Here is a 19,368-nt window from a genome sequence, read left to right on the forward strand (position 1 = left end):
GTATTTTTTTTAAGTACTTACCAGTTTTAAAGTCTGCCATCTCAATCTTAAGCAGAAAGTATTCGCAATATACTTAAAGCGCCAAAAGTTAATAAGTGTGGAAATCGGCATTCTTGTTTTTTTATATTGAATAAATCTGAATCAAATGCAAATAATAATACTAAGTTTTTCTGGTGATCTGGGCGCCTCATGTACCAAGCTGAGTCCTTACTGCAGCGGGCCGTGGGCTCTAACACCAAGAAGTAGTACTAAAATTATCAAATAATGTGGATGAAAGTCTACAACAACAACAACAACAACAAACACAAACAACAACCTGCATCCCCTAATTCGTCAGGTACCGAAAAGACTGGTGATAAAGGAACACCTGATGATTTTTCACGATTTTTTTTTTTTTTTTTTATCATAATGAGCTACAGACAAATTATGAGCCAAATACAATTGATCTTGTCATTCGTCGAAAAAACTTAGAGGTGCTTTCTTATAAGAACAAGTAACTGGTGTTGTCGATGTATATTCAAATCTTAAATAAAAAAGAATATAAACATCTTGACCAAAAAGAGGTCCTTTCTTTACAGAACACTGTTAAACACTGTTTTTGTGTCTTTGTGCAACTGAAGTAGTTACTTCACGTTAATAATAAAGAATAACGGATTTTTAAAAAACAATCCCACATAAAATATAACATCAAAACATAAAATCTCTTCAATATGAGACTGGTTTGTGTAATTTCTGGGGGCAATTTTTCGCTCAGGAGGTGGGTTAACGTTGTGAGTAAAGTGAAACAGATCAGCTGAAGGGCTGTTAGCCTGTGGCTCTGCCCAGAGTCCAGGGTACTGGGCTGCCCCTCGTGGCGCTGTGCCTTGAGGTAGGACGATACGGAGCAGGCCGTCACACGACAATATTGCTCAAGGACTGCAGGAGGAATTGTATCTTACCTTTGCTAAGGGTGACGAATAATCTGGCAATTAGCCACTTGCACTATGATGGGAGGTCATAACGTGTTCGCCTGTTTGTTGTTTCTCATAAATCATGTTCTTATTATATTGATTGTAAGGAACTGAATGAGAAGTATCTTTATTTTATCTTTTTCTATCAACAGTATTTTATTCTATTGTTGTATATTATTGTATTCTTAATGTACGCTGGCTTAATCTATCTTCTATCTCTCTATCTCTCTATCTGTGTGAGTAAAAGACGCAGTGCAGCCTTGTAGACACACAGATGGGACAGAGGCATGTGTTGTGACTCAGGACGTAGCAGAACACATTAATTAACTCTGGGAATGTCACGCATCTGTGCCGTGTCTCCTCCTTATTCCAGTTTTCTGTTGAGCGACTACATGGAGCGGATTCCACAGCCGTGTTTGTGTATGTCGGTGGGATTTAACGAGGGCTTCGCCGCCGCTGTGAGTCACTGGCTGCTGACGGAAGTGCAGCGCCCTCACGATTATAGGGTGTTGGGTTGCTATTTAGATTGAAACCACTACCGGAGAGAATAAACGCTGCTTTCTCATTATCGATCCAGAGTGGGGAGCCTCGAATTACTTCCTCAGTCAGCTAATTTTAAATAAATATTTCATCCATCATGTGTGTCAGTGAACGCTGTAATTGGGTAGAAGTATTTGTCTGCGGCTTGTTTTGCAACCCTTTCAGTCCTGTGTCGACAGTCAGCCAGCTGTTTAAATAGCATCTACACCAAACTGCCTCTGCGTCCCCCTCGTTTCTTGAAGAAAGCCTGCGGTTTTTCCTGGTTTCTCATGTTGTTGTAATGTAGTTAACTCTGTGTGTCATCCACCACAACCCTACAGTCAGACTGATGAAGAGCAGGCACCCGTCCCATTCCTTGTCCCTGAGTCAGATTGTCTTTGCCCGCTGCTAATCCACTTTCAGGCCTCATTTTTGTGAAATCAGGGTTCATTTGTCTCTTAGCATCAAAATGTGACACGATGGTTCTACTTTGATTTAAATCAAACCGGGATTTAACATATTAATATACGCTGCACATATAAAAATAGATGCTAAAACAAGTTGCGAACGCAGCATCGTTTATTTCGCGTTGTGTTTCTGTCCCTGTTGAATTTAAAGTCACTCTCTTGTAGCTCTGTCAGCTCCTGATGGAAATACGACCTTCAAGCTGCTAAATGCTCCACTATGTCCACCAGCTAGTGTCTGATGTCTGTCTGCTGTGTGGAGCTGAGCAGGTAACGCACAGTGGGTTTTTATAACTCTTTTGTTGAAAACAGTTGCCTGCTGTGAGGGTGAACACAAACCGTGAAGCTCCTGAACTAAGCAATGAGGTGAAAACTTGTTTATAAAGCTCTGTAAATCTTTGGGCAACTGCAGGTTCTTTACAAGAAGAGAAATAAAAGCTTTCTTTGTTAATAGTTTTATTGTTGTTGTGTTTAAACGCTCAGCAGATTGTGGAGTTCTCTGTCTGCTTTTCCACATCTGCAAGTCTCTGTTTTTATTGATTCATAACATCCTCTTAGGGCTGCTCCCTAAACATCAATGATTCAAATTATCAGTCCAGAAGCTCGGTGTCAAATGACATTTTGTCAGTCAAATCACTGTAGTGTCTTTTAGCTGTGTCATTGTACACAGAGTAACATAGGACAGCGTTATGGCAGGCCGGACATTTAACAACATAACAGTAATGGAAATAGAGTGGCGGTGATGGGGAGCGGCACAAAGCTGCACAACTTGTTTCTGTTTGCTGCTCGGATGCTTTCAGCTGTTGGCAAAGTCGACTCAACTAGAACTTTTGTACCAGATTTGGTAAAAAAAACCTCCTCTTCTAGGAAGGACACTCTGTGGTGCGATTTTATAACTGAACTATAACCAGGAGGCACACTTTTATTTCTTCGACTGTGTGGAAATGTGATGTTCACGTTACAGATGAGCAACGCAGGTATTAATACGTCAGTCTCCATATAGATATGAAGTCAAATATTCAAATTCAGGTCTCAGCTCTACAACCACTGAAACGTCAAGCAACGGTACAAAACAACAACAAGAGAATTTATTTTTAATTCCGATGGCTCTGTAGTTGCTGGCAGAGTTGTCCTGTCTGTGAGGGTGTGGCGTGTACAGAAAGATCCCCAGAGGCGGACTGACGTCAGTGGACCACAACCCCCCAGCAGGTTTACAGGAAACATAGAGGTAGCTTTAAGTACAGCCTGATAGAGGCAGCAATAAGGGCAAAGTGCACGTTTGTTCTCCAGATAGGCCGTGTTTATGGTTTTGTGTTTTGGCACTTTATAGGCACCAGCTGGGTTTTTGTCTAGTACAGTTTTTATTTCACTTTTGCGTTCTTCATTCTAAGCTCTTCTTTTTTTCTCCTCCTCCTCCTCCTCCTCTCTACAGTCAGCAATAGAAAGGCTCCTCCTCCGGTCCCGCCCCGCACCACATCCAAGCCCCTCATCTCGGTGACGGTGCAGAGCAGCACCGAGTCGGCCCAAGACACGTACCTTGACCAGCAAGATCGTGGCAGCGAGGCCAACAGCCAGTCGGGGCGAAGCAACTCCTCCGACAGTCTCTGTAGCATCCGCACAGGCAGTCTGGCTAAGGGGGCCCGACCTCCACCAATCCCTGTCCCCGTTGCAACCCTCGCACCCGCCGCAGGCTCTGTACCTCCTGTTCCAGCCCCTCGCGACCTCCCTCCCACCACCGCCGTCGCCACTACCGCCACTTCCACATCTACCCAGCCCCAAAATGACACCGTGAGCATCTGTGTCACCCTAGAGCAGCCCCCAACTGCAACCAAGAGGAAACTGTCCTCTATTGGAATCCAGGTGAGGACCGTCTGCTTTTCCTTTTGTGTTGTGAGGTTTCACTGGGAGATTAAAGCTACCATCACAGTTGTATTTGACTGTTTTTTTGTTTTTTTTTTTGCTCATTATTTTTTCAGGTGGGGTGTGCGCTTCTGCCAGTCTTAAGAGAGGAAACCACGTATCGCTGACTGCACCCCTTGTAAAAAGTTTCAGTCATCTCGGAGTTCCAAGTTGAGAACGGAAAGGCCGTAAGTAGACCGCTCTCAATCTTGATGTCACAGTTGAAAATGGGAGCTTACAAGTGATGTGGGTTGGTCTTACAGGTTGTTACAGTCTTCCGACAGGATGCTGTGAAGACAAAAATGTATTCAAAATACGGCAATTAATTGAAGAAATGGATAGATAGATAGATAGATAGATAGATAGATAGATAGATAGACTTATTATCTCGTTATCTCGATATATAACAAAGATCGTTTTCTCGTGATAACTAATTAATTAATAATGTGTTCATCTTGATTTCAACCTACAAGAGCTGCCACAACGGCTTCCAGTCAAGTAAACAAACCAACGTAAAGTGTAATTTACCGGTAGCCTACAGCTACAGTTTGTGGCAGCTCTTGTACCAAAGTTTCGAACGGCTTCTGTAGCCACTGGCCGAGGCTGTAGCCGACCGCTAAGTTCGTGGCAGCGCATTGGTTTGAAGTCAAGACGAACACATTGTTAATTAATTTGTTATCATGAGAAAACAAACTTTGTTTAAGTTTTTTTAAATTAATAAGTCGTTATCACGAGATAGTGATAAAAAAAATAATCCTTGGCCGTTCTCGGCTTCCGTAAATATTGCCCTTAAGGGTCATTATATGAAAATATATCGAGACATAATTGGCTGCTGATTTTACATTTACAACGCGTAGTATGAACGAATACAGTGTTGTAAAAAATAAGTGCACCTCTAGTAAACAGATGCTAAATGGCTTAATTTGATTAGTGATAGATTGAGAAGGTAACACTGGGTGAAAGTACTGCCAAAAATAAATGTAAAACAGGGATGTAAACGATGCACAATTTCAAATGTTTTAAAAATCAGCTTTGCAGACATTTGTTAAACCACAAAGCTACAGACAATATATTTTAGTGAGCAACACTGAATAGAAACATAACTTCTGTTTGTTTTTAGAAGAAAAGGCCACAGGGTGCCTTTGATATTGTGACAGTGATTTCAGCCCTAGAGGAGAGACGCTCCTGTCAGTCTGAAAGTACTGTAGCTCCTCTGCTTCTCCCTCTGTAACTGCACACACTCAGTGTCAGTCCTTCTTTCGCCCGTGCTGCTGGTGAATCTGCAGGCTGTTAAGTGTTGCTGAGGTCATTCAGCAGTCAGCCTGACAGCAGCACAGCACCCCACTGAGTGATGTCCTTTTACTCTTGTTTTGACTGTAGTGAGCTGAACATGGTGAGAAACTCACCATTTAAACTTTTCCAGTGCACTGTAATTTCCCTTAATCACATTTGTCTGACAGCCCGTTTCCTCCTCTGTTGCTCATTATCTCTGAATCCAGCAGTCAGCGAAGCTATTTTATGTAGAATACCTGATTTGTTGATAATTCCCTCCTGCTTACCGAGTGTATGTTCAGACTCTGTATGCTCCTTTGCAGTAGATGATACTGCACCATCAGCTGCCATGACGTCCCCACTGACCCCAAACTGTTAACTGTGGAATATGTTTGACACATCACTTCATTGCCTTATTTATTTAACTGTCTGTCAGAAGCTGATGTGTATGCATGTCTCTGCAGTCTCAGCCGGGACAGCAGCATGGCCTCTAGACAAAATACAGAGACTGAGCCTCATGAGCCCCAGGATGCCACACCCACAGAAAACAACACAGCCAACTGCACCAACAGTCAAACGGTGAATACCACGGCATCCAACAGACAGGACAAAGCCATGGAACAGCAGCCCCGTAAAAACACCTCGGTCCCATCCAGGATATCAACCTCTCCCCCGGAGACTCTGGACCCGGCTTTAGACCCCTCCTCGCTGCCACCGCCAGATCCCAGCCTGGAGTCCGGAAACTGCAGCTCCCACGGAGATGCTGTTCAGCCCAGCACGCCATCTTGCCTGCGAGACGGTAACTGGTTTCTGAAGCTGCTGCAGGCGGAAACAGGCCGCATGGAGGGCTGGTGTCAACAGATGGAGCAGGAGACCAAAGACAACAAGCTGTCAGAGGAGGGTAAGTGATACAGAATTGCGTGGCTGTCAAAACATGACGTAATTTCTTCCATCCTGGCAAAATTGCAATGATATTTAAAACGCACATTTGTTGAAACCGTCTGAGCCTCTTTCCTGTTGCTTTAATGAGACTGGGAGAACAACTTTCAGTGTAACTTTAGCCGCCATTATCACAGCATCTTCTAAATACAAGTGTAAATGACTGCTGAGACATATTGTGATCTGATCAGTCAAACCACTTGTCGAGGTGGTCTGGGATGTATTTGATCTTTCGTCGTGTAAATAGGCCACATAGAATGACTGCTCAGCTGACATCCTGTAAGAACACAAACCACGTGGTCTATTTAGGTCACTGTAATGCAAATTATACGCTCGGCTCTTTTACCTGCCAAGATAAGCAGCAGAACTGTCTGTTTCACCTGATTTCACCACTGAACTAGTAACCGCATTATCCCGAAACTCCCTTAAAAAATCGCACAATTTTGAGAGTTACTGAGCGAGGAGAAACATTGTAAACTTTGTGAAACGCTATCTGTTACATATTGTTAAATATTTTTGCCTTCTTGTAAATTCGGGAAACGTTGCACATCGAGTTATTTCTCACGTGGTTATTTTTCCCAGCGTGTTTTTTAAATGGCGGTCCAGCCCTCGTCTACTGCTGTCCGCTGTGAGTAACTCTCAGGCTGACAACCTGTCAGCAGCAGGGGAGGTGCACGGCGCACACTTTTACTTTCTCTGGCACTAATGTCTTTCCTCGTCATCTGTGATGTGTAAACATAAAATTTCTACACAGTCGAAAAAGCAAAAGTGAAAAGATCTGTGGAAATAGCCACTCACTATATTATACAGACAAAATATAAAATAAATAATGTAAATAGCTTGTCAAGTCAGAAACATGAAGAATCAAATTGATGTTTTTGAGGTTCACAGACAGGGGACTCGGTCAGGTCTCGTCCATATTGACTATGGACAATGAGACAAAGCACGACACAGTCATTACTGCCATTGGCTCACAGTAACGCTGCTCATTAGAGTGAGAGTAAGCTTTGTTTTAGCTGTAATAGAGCCACCGCAGTCATTTCCCCTTTTCATCTCCCAGAATACCACTCAGGCTTTTAGGCAGATCTATCTCTGCAGTGTCTTAAATATGAATGAGCAAGGAGTTGACTAGCTGTAGAGGCTCCATCAGATTATCACTCCTCCTGCTCTCTGTGGACCTGAATTATGAATTTCCATTTACATGCAAATATTAGCCAGAAAATAGCTGAATAAAGAGTAATTTGTTATCCTCCCAAAGATTGAGTTAATACATTATTTCTAAAGGAAATAACTTACTGTCCCAGAATGTTAAATGGTAAATGTTAACATGAATCTTTCATTACTAAACAGGAGTAAACTCTCCAGTCACCCCCTCCTATGTCTTGATGCCGCTCTCTAACGCTAACCCTTTTTATATAACAGAGCAAAAAGCCTCTCATCTTTACTCTGGACGTATTTTTTAAGCTCAAAATGTTTCTGTTGTCTCTCCACTTATCCTTGACAACTTATTGGTGATTTATCATTCTTCTCCTTTGTAGTGTTGGGGACGATCCGCAGTGCAGTAGGCAGTGCTCAGCTCCTCATATCAAAGAAGTTTGAGCAGTTCAGAGGCCTCTGTAATGAGAACTTGGTGAGTGGCTCCACTACATCCACTACATGTTGGCGTCTCAGCCTTTTACTGACCAATTTTCTTCTTTCTCTTGCCAACATCATTTGTCCTACATACACTGACATGCAGAAGTCTTCCTATTACATTACATTTAGAGAAGAAATGATCTTTTGGAGCAGAAACGTGGCAGACTGACAGATTGACTGAGATTTTTGTGAAAGAACTTACTTGACTCAATTGTCCTGCTGTTCCCCCTTAACCAGATCTTCTCTGCTGAAGGTCCAATACTGTTGAAATGTAATACTCTGAAAATTAAAAGCTGCCAAATGTGTTTTCTCTTCATCCATTTGCTTGAAAGGAAGCTGCCTTAAAAATATGTGTGTGGGGAGAGATGTGATCAGTTCTCTTGGATTTGACCGAAGCCATTAATCTATCACTTCTCTATACTTTCTAATTTTCCTCTCACTAGAACGTAAACGCCAACCCGCGACCAACGGCACAGGATCTTGCAGGATTCTGGGATCTGCTACAACTCTCAATAGAAGACATCAGCATGAAGTTTGATGAGCTCTACCAACTGAAAGCCAACAACTGGCAACTCCCCGAGAAGCCAGAGAAGAAGGTGATGTTTGGTGCCAGACAGTTAACTCGAGTAGGCTTGTTTCAATTAACTGGTTACTCGTTAATCTGCAACCGTTTTTCAAACAAATCTGTCAAACATTCGGCGGTGCCAGCGTCTCAAATGTCAGGATTATCTTATTGTCTCTTTATATAATTGTAAATTGAATATCTTTTGGCCTTTTCAGACAAGATGATGAATGAAAAACATTTAGTTGTCATCCTGAACTCAAGCCTTGAGGGATTTAAATGTCGAGTGTGTAGGATTTAGTGGCATCTAGTAATGTAATTGCAGATTGCATCTCTGTCGCTTCCCCTTCCAAGCGTGAAGGAGAAACTACAGCAGCCACAAAATGCTAGAAAAACATGGAACACCCGTATCCAGAGCTATTTAGGCTTGGCCCTTCTGGGCTACTGTAGAAACATGGCGGTTCAACATGGAAGCCTCCAAAGACGGCCTGTATATATGAACGGCTCATTCTATAATAATCAGGTGATTATACACACCTAAATGTTACACACTGGACCTTAAACTTAACGTCAACTTGATAAACGCTTAATAGTTTACAAATGATGTGCGTCAACACCACTGGAGGTTGTGTTTTCAGCTAGTACCTCACTGTTCCTCATTCCTTTTCCTTCTCGACATCATTTTCTCAGGATGAAAACAAGCAGCCTCCGTCATCTGTGCCAAAGAAGCAGTCTAAGCCCAAGCTGTCAGCGGGGAAGGACAGGAGTGTGGACTCGGCTGTGGACAAGCAGCGGCAAGAAGCCAGGAAAAGGTTGATGGCAGCAAAGCGCGCGGCATCAGTACGGCAGAACTCCGCCACGGAAAGCGCTGATAGCATCGAAATCTACGTCCCCGAGGCCCAGACCCGCCTCTGAGAGCGAACCGGCACCGACCATCGAGGAAAAATCCTGTCTCACTTCAGACATTCATTGACACAAACACACAGACAAATCTGACACGAACACGCAGATGTATAACGGATGCACAGAGGCCACTCCCTCATAGCAGCACAGCTGATGACAGGGGACACGTGGGGATCACAGGGCACAGAAACAATCCAGAATAATGCAGATCATCACCCTGCTGCCATGGGACTGAAATAACCTTGACAGATGCTTAATACTATTGTTATTGTTATTATTGACATTATAATAATTATTATCTCCTAAAGTATATCAGGACTGTCTTAAATGTGCAAGTATCTTGGATAAGGACATCCTGTACCTTGTGAGCTGACGAATCTTGGTATCCCAGAAGTTTACTCTCTTAAAACTCCCTTCACTGCTGAGTCTACCGGCAAGTTGTGGCTGCCTGGTTTACGAGCTGAGCTACCATCCACACACACTCAGGACACACATGCAGGTGTACTCGCTGTCCACAGAGTCTTCCTGTTCTCTATTTGTATTAGGCTGCCACTCATTGGGTGTGGTGTGTACGCTTTACGGTGTAAGAATTATAAGATGGTGTTAATGTACTCAGAGGTTTAAAAATGCAGAGAACCAGAGGAAGGCAGTAGCATATATATTAGAAATATCACACTATTACAATGTTCATTTTGTAAATGTTGTATACCAGATTATTTGTTAGAAAGAGGTCAGTGTTCAGTACCAAGGTAGTTTTTTATAGATTGAGTACATGTACTGTCATGATATATTAGCACTTGATGCAATCATCCACTCCGCCTCTCTCTCTCTCTCTTCCTCTCCTTTTCACAAACGCACACTACACAGTCTGTCTGTGAATAGCCATTGTTAAAGTCTTACATTTGTTTGTTTTTTTGTGAAGGGATGTGAGGAATGACTGCCCAGCCAGTGAGCTACAGAGGAATGTATGAAATGTATGCATTTACAGCTCGTGTCGACTTGATCACTGCACTTTCCATTCACCTCAGATCAAGTTTGCCCTCCTTTGTTTGCCTAATCATTCTGACTTTCACTGCATCCTCACGTGATGTAGGGGACCAAGACATTCACCACTTGATATGGCATTCCCATTCAACCAGACTATGTGTGATAGGGTGGGGGTTTACTTGCTACTGGAAAGGAAATGGAATAGCATAGCAATAATAAAAATCGTATTAGAGCAAGCAATGCAGTAGGTACCCAGTCTTAAATTATTTAATTCAGCATTTCCAATAATTTCTTATGAAGGATGAATGTTTCTTTTATTAACTGACTGCCCTTGAAATGACTAAAATCTCAGGTCGCATACTCAAACTCAACAGTGAAAACCACTATGGGTGGATTATTTATTATATAACTATGAAATGAATTGGCCGAATGCTCAGAGCTGTTGCCAGATAATTCAGTTCCAGACCTACTCAGTGTTCTTAAATAGGAAAAACAAGTTTTGCTGCAGTGAAGTACAGGTTTAATTTGACTGCTAAACCCAGCAGTTTCCTTCACTCCCCTTTCTAGCAGCTTGAACTCTCACCCCCTGTTTGTTGAGAAGATAACTGTGGTACATTATTTTTATTTAAATTTTAATGCCATTTGACACGTTTTGTGACTTTAATCCGAAACGAGGTCAATCTAAACGTGTCTTGGCTTCTGTAATTATAATAATTAATGGTGCTGCGAGGGACTTCAAATTGTGCCAACACGGCAATGATCATCAACATTTCAGTGTCATTTTAACACACAGGTTTTATTTAAAGTGATTCTTTTTTATTTAATCTGCTCATGAATTCCGCTGTCTGTGTGCGCATTCTCAGCAAAGTTTGTTTGTGTTTGCATCAGCTCACTCCAGATATGCTATGACTCGTCTCTGCATGAACTCATGACACTTTGACTATGGGACTGGAATATTTTCCATGTCTCAGTTTTCCCAAATGGAGCAGTGCCAAGGGTACATGAGTGGAACCGGGCATAGCAGATACTCATGCACAAATGTAGGTTGACTCACTTTTTTTAATTTGTGGTTTATTTTTTATTTTTTTTAGTAAGAGCTGGCTCTCCCCCTACTGGTCAGTCCTTGCGTGACACTCCAGACATCTTGTTCTGCTCCATCTTGAATCTTTAGTTTAACATCAAACAAGAAATGAAGTTGAACTGGGAATGCTGACACAACTCCAGGTTGTTGATTTTCTTATTCTCTTATTTGTATTACATCAACAATGGACATGTGCATTTCATTGTCCAAAGAAATCATTAAACATCCCTTTGCTACATGTCCTGGTCATCCTTCTTGCTGTCTTTTTTTTATTGCACTCATCCATAATACAATGGTAATATTAGCTGCTAAAGTTAATATTACACACAAATCATAAGCCTTAGATTAGATCTTCTACTGTTACTGTGTAATCTCTAAAAGCATGGCCTTCTTACATAGAAAAATATACAAAGATTCTTGCCGGTGAATTTTCAGTACTCCTTTAAATGGGTCTTGCCAATGATCTGAGACTATTCAATCTGTGTAAGGCATTCAGGGTATGTACTGTACATAAGAGCTTATAACTGTGACAAATGGCAGAAAGTCCTCTCCCTTTTCATATCATTTGAGAGCCGGATCCCTTTATTTGCCCCCATACTGAACTATAAGAGAGCATGACCTGATCAGGGATCTTCAGACCGTTTGTTTACCAGTACTTCCTGAGTTTCAAAGGGCTACAAAATGGACAAACAATGACCAGAAGGTGCAACTCTGGAGGCAGGACGATGTGGATGTGCTATTGAACCACCATGTGGACGAGGCAATATTCACTCGTTAAGTGATTTCTAGAATTTACAGAACACGGTCGATGCCTGTTGTCGTGAATACCTTTGGGGTAAAAAACTGGGTCATTGTGTATGCTTGATAGACAGATACACACAGAGAATCATGAGCCCATTCTTACTTCAGTACCCTCCCTCTCTCTGGCTACACATCCACTCTGTCCTCTCAGAGATCCAGCTAGGAAAATGAGCAAAAACTATGTAGTTCCAGATTATCTTGTACTGACGAACATTTATTTTACAAAATAAGCACATATCTTAACAGACGAGGGGTTGTTTAATGTTATGGTGTAATAGTTAGACACTGTGAGGCTAAAGATAATAAAAGAATTGTGATTGCAACGAGTTATGTGGCATATTTTCTGTATGAAATAAGCTGTAGAATTAAAAGGGAATGCCACTCAAATTTTGGAATGCATGTATGTTTTTCCTTGGCTATATGTTTAAAACAAATTACCTCAATTCTATTAATTGTTGTTCTTAGATCTGGTGTAGGAAAATAGTGTCCGGAAAAAACTTTGTGATCCCAAAGCCACTTTTGTTCCTTTTTTTGTTGTTTTTATTGTTTTATAACTTAAAATAAAACAAGGGTCAGCAAAACACTTTTGGTCCACCTTAGTACGTGGTCATACAAATAGTGATAACTAGCAGTATACAAGGATGTTATTTTAGGTGACTTAATTCCAATTAAGGGGAATTTTTATGCTACGTATTTTAGACAATAGTGAGGCAACACTTTGGCCCTTTCCTGTTTCAACATAACAGTGCTTTTGTGCACAGATGAGGTCCATAAAGAAATGTTTCTCCTGTTGTTTGGTGACTGTGACTGTGCCTGAGCACAGAGCCCTGACGTCAACGCCATCCAACACCGTTCACATTAATTGGAACACAGACTCCAAGCCAGGCCTTATTGACCAACATCAGCGCCCAACCTCACTAATGCTCTTTGTGGCTGAATGGGAGCAAATTCCTGCAGTCAGGTTCCAAACTCTTGTGGAAAGCCTCCCCACGCTCTTATAAGCAGCATATTAATGCTCATGGTGTCGGAGTAAAATGTTATCAAAGGGGGAGAAAAACATAGTGACACCAGATTGAAAGAAATGAGTAAGCACATATGAACCATGCCCTCCGTGCATCGTATTCTTCCACATCCCCTCTGCTTGTCCACTCATGCCTCACCAAGGTGGATCCCTCCTGCTGATAACACGTAAGATCTGATCCTCACCTATAAGCCTTTAGGTATCATTGGAGAGACACTGAATCCAAAAATGAAATTTCTACCAGAACTATATGGTGTTTTTTTGTGGGACTGTGTTACAGATATGGTATTAAAGGTCCACAGCCATTTGACATTGCCATAAAAAAGCATATAGCACTGGCTTACCATAAATAAGGGCAATAGTGACTGCAGTAGTTTAATTTGGGAATAGATGTGGCATTATACCAGTTTACTGCAGAGTGAGTGCATGATTCACAATATAGTGCTTATAATAAGAAAGGCAATAGAAACAAGGAAGGTTAGATTTATATTTCACTTCCTTCCTATGACTAATATATAACACAAACTCTCTAAATTTAGTGGCTATTAATATTCTCTACTTTCTATTTCTTTTGCGTGTTTGAACGTGCGGGAGGATGCTGTCATCTCCTTGCGTCACAGCTCCTGACGCCTCCTGCAGGCTTCATCATGGATGTGCAACAAGAATCTCGAGCAGATGCGTCAAGTCAGCGGAAGATACGCAAAACAAAACCGCCTTCAAAATAAAATCACATAGTCGCTCTGAAATATTTCTCAGTCAAGATGAATTAAAGTTGTGATATAACCTTTATAGAATCAAAAAAACACGATTGGCTTAAATGTGGTTGTTGGCTACTACCTTGTCTTCTATAAAACAACATTATCAGTAAATTTGGGTGTGACAGCACAAATCTGTGTTAGGATTGTGGGACTATTTAAACAAAAGTGTTATATACAGTTAACACTTAATACATGTTTCATTTAAAAGACACCATAATGTAGTTGCGCACAAATATTCATATTCTATTATAAATTATTATTAATTTGTTTGTGTATTTGTTAACAAATATAACTCCTCCTATAAATGATCCATAACTGCATACACAGTTTATGGAGATAACACAGTGAAACACAGTTGTATTCGTATTTATGGATTAATGACAAAACACATGAACATTGTGCTACAAGGCATTTATTAATACACGTCATACAATATGTGTGCATAATGTTTTATATTCAATGGCAACATGTAACTAAGTACATTTACTCAAGTATTGTGCTGAGGAGGAATTTTGAATCACTAGTAGTACTTTGATTTAGTATTTCCATGTTATGCTACTTTGTACTGCTACTTTACTACATTTGTGGGAAATATTGTACATTTTACTCCACTGTATTTATCTAACAGCTATAGTCACTAGTTACCTTTTACCTTTTAAATTAATATATAGATAGATAGATATACTTTATAAGGGTATTATAAAATTTGATGCAACAGGTTATAAAATTGGTCAAATTTAGCTCAACCTTAATATAATAAAATTATGCTTTAACATTAATCCGTCATCAATAATCCAATATCACAGATGATGATGAATATAATACTGTAAATTTTACTTTTGATGCTTTAAGTACATTTTGCTGCTTTGCCAACACTGACTGTATGTACTTAAGTAAAATGTTACATGCAGGACTTTTTCTACTTCTAATGGAGTATTTTTATACTGTTGTATTGCTACTAAAATATCTCAATCCTTTTCCCAACCCTGGTTATAATGTGTTAAAAAAAAACATTTATTTATTGATTATATACTGATTATAAACGCTAAACAGGTGAGGTTGAAATAAAGTGTTACCTTAAACGGTGTACTTTACTCTTTCCTTCAATATACCGGCGTTATTAAAAAAACTTACAAAAATGTTCCAGACAAGCTTTAAAAGATTTTATTTTGGAAAGCCCAACCGGAAGCTCTAGCCAGTGGTGAACTTCCGGATGAAACGGCTGACGTCAGGGAGGAGGAGGAGCTAACTCACCGAGAAGAAGTCTTCCGTGGCGGTTAAAGCCATAAAGCACCGTAACAAAGACAAAAAAAGGGAATATCAGACACCTGCTGATTTGTGGTACGTTTTTTTTTTAAATATTTGTCTTCCCATTCCCGCTTTGTTGCAGCGTCTTGTTGTTTTTGTTTGCCTTTTGAAACGACATTTGTTTTCCCTGGAAGCAGAAGTGATGAAGTTTGCAGGCCAAGAGTGAACGTAAGTGTGAATGTAGCAGACAGCCCTGCAGTGTGTGACAGGAGGACAGGATGCAACTTCTGCTCTGTTCAAACTTTACTGTTACTGTACAGCTTTGAGCTTATTGGACTAGTGTTTGTGGGTTGTCTCCTGACCAAGCTTCCCTCAGTATACCTCTAGTAGTATGAAGGCAGGAGGAGGGTATATGGACATTAGTAACGTTAATAATAATTATTAATGAATTAAAACAAGCTGTGGCTGATCCCCATGTTACCAAGTTACAGCCTACAACAGTTCCATTATGTTCATTACTCGGCTGTGATGTTGAACTGGATATTTTGCACTGTTAGTCAGACAAAACAAGACATTTGAATATGTTGGGCTTTGGGGAAGTTGTGATTGCCATTCTTCCTCTGTTTTCTGACATGTCATTGATCAAACTGTTAATTGAAAATACTTGTTACCTGCAGCCCTAAAACAAGTGAGCAAGCAGTCCTTCACATTTTTCAAGCTGTCGCCAGCAAATGTTTTGATATAAAACTGTGGCAGAGTATCATAATTAGAAGAAATGAACTTTTATTTTCTGTAGATCAACTAATTGAATAATAAACTAATGATTGAAGCATTGGTCAGTTCATAGTGAAAATATTCTAGCACTTTTATGGTATTTGGATCTGTCTTCAGGGACTCGTGTATTCACTGTATGTCTTTATCTATCACTGTGTAATCACATTGGATCTGAACATCATTCGACTGTATTGCACGCACACCTTTCTGATCGCAGCCTGCTTCATCATCAGGTGATGACGATGTGATACAGCAAAGTCGTGTCCTCAACAGAGGTGCTGACCTCATCTCACCAGTGGCCAGAGTTTGCCGTCCCCATACCAGCCGAGAGAGGACAGCAGGACGCAGATCAGACCGGTCATGGCTGGCAGACAGCAGAGACCTGCAGCTGCTTCAGACAGCTCAGCAGAGACCAAAAGGACGGACCTCAGGGCCAAAGAGAAGAAGTGCTGTGAGTGCTTTGTTTTTCCTGTGTGCCCTGAAGGTGAAACGTTGACTCATTATCTGAAGCACTAACCTGTNNTGACATTATTTAATAGAATGCAGTAACACTGAGCTGTAAATGGATCTTTTAATCACGTTTGCCACTCTGTTGGCCGTGAGTAAAGAAAGCTGATAAGGTTCCAGCATGCACTGATTGTTAAAAGTCAACTTTGACGCACCTTCTGTCATTATTGGTATGTGTACAGTGTGTGGGTGTATTTGCAAAGGCAGGCACTACGACACATATCTTTGAAGCATAGTAAGACTGTAATGAGCAAGGTCACCATCCAGCCAGTAAAAATGTCACTGAGCGCGGCTTAATTTTAACTTCACAGTCATACTTTGAGGAATCTTTAATCAGGAAGGTGCGATGGATCTAAAATGATCAAAATATGTCTTGAATGCAAAACCATTCCTGTCTGCTGTCAACTTAAACTTTCCAGACATCTGTTTGTAGAATCTCCAGTCAAGTCTGGTCTTGCCAGATCCTTTTTAGGATCCTTTTTTTAGATCTGTTTTCCCTGAGGATGGTTGTGGACACTAAAAGAAAAGGGAGAAAAATTCAGTTGGAATATTTTCCATTTGATGTCATTTCAAACAACGTTCTAGTGGATTAATAAGGTGGGTTGCTAAGCAGCAGGACCTTGAGAAACATTAACCAGCAGTCGAGAGATGGCGGTGGTATGACGGAAATGTTAAACTAAAAGTTAACCAGCTTGTATATGGACACTGTAGGGGTGACATTGGATTATTTCACAACCCTCTGTCTTCTTGTTTTGTGTATACACTAAGCATATCTGCCCTTTTACTACAAATGGGACATTTTGATGGAAAAGTAAAACACTTACCAGTATGTGAAGGGGGCTGCAGGTCATACATTATTATTTTTTTTTTTACTTTTTTATTTTATTTTTTACTTGTATGCTTAACTAACTAAATCTCTGGTTGTGTTTATGTTTGTGTGTGTATGCATGGTTTTTGTGTGTGCAAACTGCAGCATGGGCCTCCTACATGACCAATTCTCCAACTGTGATAGTGATGATTGGGTTGCCCGCCAGGGGGAAAACCTACATGTCCAAGAAGCTAACACGCTACCTCAACTGGATTGGAGTGCCAACTAAGGGTCAGTACAGAACACATTAAGTTTAAGTTCTGTAAGTTGATCCGCAGGAAATAAAACCAATAAGAATCAGGTTAAGAGTGCATCAGCAGGTAGCTTAATGCCGTTCAGAGATATTCATTTTCCTGAAAATCTTGTGCTTAAGGCTAAGCTGTGGTAATGTAGTTATATTTGTATCAACGCCTCTCATCAAATGACTTGTAGTTGTACGCTTATGGTGTCATATAAATGGAACTCTGAACCAGGAGGACTGGTTTGGCAGACTCAGTTGAGATAAAGGTCACCGCCTTGGCAGAGCACGTACTGTAATCCTTTTTAAACTGAGTCTCTCTCCACTCTCTCCCCTTGCAGTATTCAACCTTGGAGTTTATAGGAGAGAAGCAGTGAAGTCATACAAGTCCTATGACTTCTTCAGACATGACAATAAAGAAGCAATGGAAATTAGAAAGTGAGTAAGAGAGTCCCTCTGCATGTGTTACAGGTGGCTTCCTGTCGTGATTACCCATTAAAAAGATGTGGTTACTTTTCATGTCGGCTAACCATGCAAATGCCTTTTTTGACTGCGCTTTGTTTTGTATAACAAACATGGCTACAATCATCACAGCACATTATTTCTTGAAGATGCATTTAATAGCCAACTGGTTTGATTTTCTCATTATGCTTCCACAGACAGTGTGCCTTGGTGGCACTGGAGGATGTCAAGTCCTATCTGAATGAGGAGGGAGGCCAAATCGCTGTAAGGACACACACAACAGTTTTTCGGTCAAGTAGGACAAAATACTCACAATTCACTTTTTTATTTGGCTCGCATTACAATAGAAAAACGCTAACGCATCTTGGCACAGAGCCTTCGTCAGAGCGTTTGAAGTGTGCAGGTTCAGTTCAGCTAGAATCCACAGCTGGGAGTTGGAGCCCGTTGTTAGGAGACCAATCACTACTATATATAGATTAAATCAGATTTTAACCCTATTACATACAATATGAAGCTTCACAAAACAGTCATTATTCATCTGGTTATCATTGAGATTGTTAAGTACACTAGATGGCAGTAGAGATGCATTTGAATAAACTCATTTCATTTTTCCATTATAGATCTTGAGGATGTTTCCACATCCTTTAGTAGTCAGTGGTCGCAGTTATAGTTTGTGGGTTTCGAATGATTACAAACAGCACATGCAGATACAAACTGTATCTGTATTGTAATGTAATGTCATTTGCTCTGAACACCCTGTGTTGTCTATCAGGTTTTTGATGCCACCAACACCACCAGAGAGAGGAGGGACCTCATCCTTAATTTTGCAAAGGATAATGCATACAAGGTCAGTGATACTCAGATTATATATATATATATATTTTTTTTATGAATTATGAATTTATAATCTTTATTGTCTTTTGTCAGGTATTTTTTGTTGAGTCAGTATGTGACGATCCAGATGTCATCGCAACAAATATCATGGTAAAAACTTTTTTTCTTTTCTTTATTCTTTTTAAGCTTAATTATTAGCAGACCTTTGTCCTTGAGTTGTTAGACGTCATCGTGAATCATCTCTACAAATGTTTCTTTTATAAAGGACGTGAAAGTGTCAAGCCCAGATTACCCTGAGAGGAACAGAGAAAGTGTCATGGAGGATTTTCTAAAGAGAATAGAGTGTTACAAAGTGACCTACCAACCTCTGGATCCGGACGAACACGACAAGTAAGAGGGCATTTTGTGAAGGAAACTAATAATTGCATTTCTTTACTTTTTACCTTGACTTTGTTTAACACAATAACCCAATCAAAGCAAGAGTCATTTAGACTTAACTCTCATAATGTTCTGGTGTTGTGCTTATACATTATCTGGGTATTGTGTTGAACATTCACTTGCAGAAGCTGTCCAGCAGATGGGGACATTAGCTCAATATAGATGAGTACAGTCGACATCTGCTCTCTTTGAAAAGTGTCCTGAGATA

The 19,368-nt window shown here is 40.6% G+C and overlaps 2 protein-coding genes across 5 annotated transcripts in view; both read left to right on the forward strand.

Moving 5' to 3' along the window:
- Nucleotides 1-11,449, forward strand: part of dlgap4a (discs, large (Drosophila) homolog-associated protein 4a) — a 22,153-nt gene extending 10,704 nt beyond the window's left edge. Inside the window, exons 5-9 of the mRNA XM_035655943.1 lie at nucleotides 3,366-3,909; nucleotides 5,527-6,005; nucleotides 7,582-7,673; nucleotides 8,122-8,274; nucleotides 8,931-11,449. Of these exons, the coding sequence (XP_035511836.1) occupies nucleotides 3,366-3,909; nucleotides 5,527-6,005; nucleotides 7,582-7,673; nucleotides 8,122-8,274; nucleotides 8,931-9,155 (1,493 nt within the window). The 3' untranslated portion in view covers nucleotides 9,156-11,449. The remainder of the gene's footprint in view (nucleotides 1-3,365; nucleotides 3,910-5,526; nucleotides 6,006-7,581; nucleotides 7,674-8,121; nucleotides 8,275-8,930) is intronic.
- Nucleotides 11,450-15,017: 3,568 nt separating this feature from the next.
- Nucleotides 15,018-19,368, forward strand: part of pfkfb2a (6-phosphofructo-2-kinase/fructose-2,6-biphosphatase 2a) — a 12,985-nt gene continuing 8,634 nt past the window's right edge. The window contains exons 1-9 of one of the 4 annotated variants that reach the window (XM_035656487.1): nucleotides 15,051-15,132; nucleotides 15,237-15,267; nucleotides 16,047-16,264; nucleotides 17,294-17,419; nucleotides 17,768-17,864; nucleotides 18,086-18,152; nucleotides 18,661-18,735; nucleotides 18,816-18,872; nucleotides 18,988-19,112. In XM_035656487.1, coding sequence (XP_035512380.1) covers nucleotides 16,174-16,264; nucleotides 17,294-17,419; nucleotides 17,768-17,864; nucleotides 18,086-18,152; nucleotides 18,661-18,735; nucleotides 18,816-18,872; nucleotides 18,988-19,112 — 638 coding nt within the window. In that variant the 5' untranslated portion in view covers nucleotides 15,051-15,132; nucleotides 15,237-15,267; nucleotides 16,047-16,173. Of the gene's footprint in view, nucleotides 15,133-15,236; nucleotides 15,268-16,046; nucleotides 16,265-17,293; nucleotides 17,420-17,767; nucleotides 17,865-18,085; nucleotides 18,153-18,660; nucleotides 18,736-18,815; nucleotides 18,873-18,987; nucleotides 19,113-19,368 lie in introns of all 4 variants that reach the window. The other 3 variants (XM_035656486.1, XM_035656488.1, XM_035656489.1) reach the window with 3 other exon arrangements.

Source organism: Morone saxatilis, unplaced genomic scaffold (genome assembly GCF_004916995.1).
Source record: "Morone saxatilis isolate NCDOM2014 unplaced genomic scaffold, NCSU_SB_2.0 Contig15, whole genome shotgun sequence".
NCBI lineage: Eukaryota > Metazoa > Chordata > Actinopteri > Moronidae > Morone > Morone saxatilis.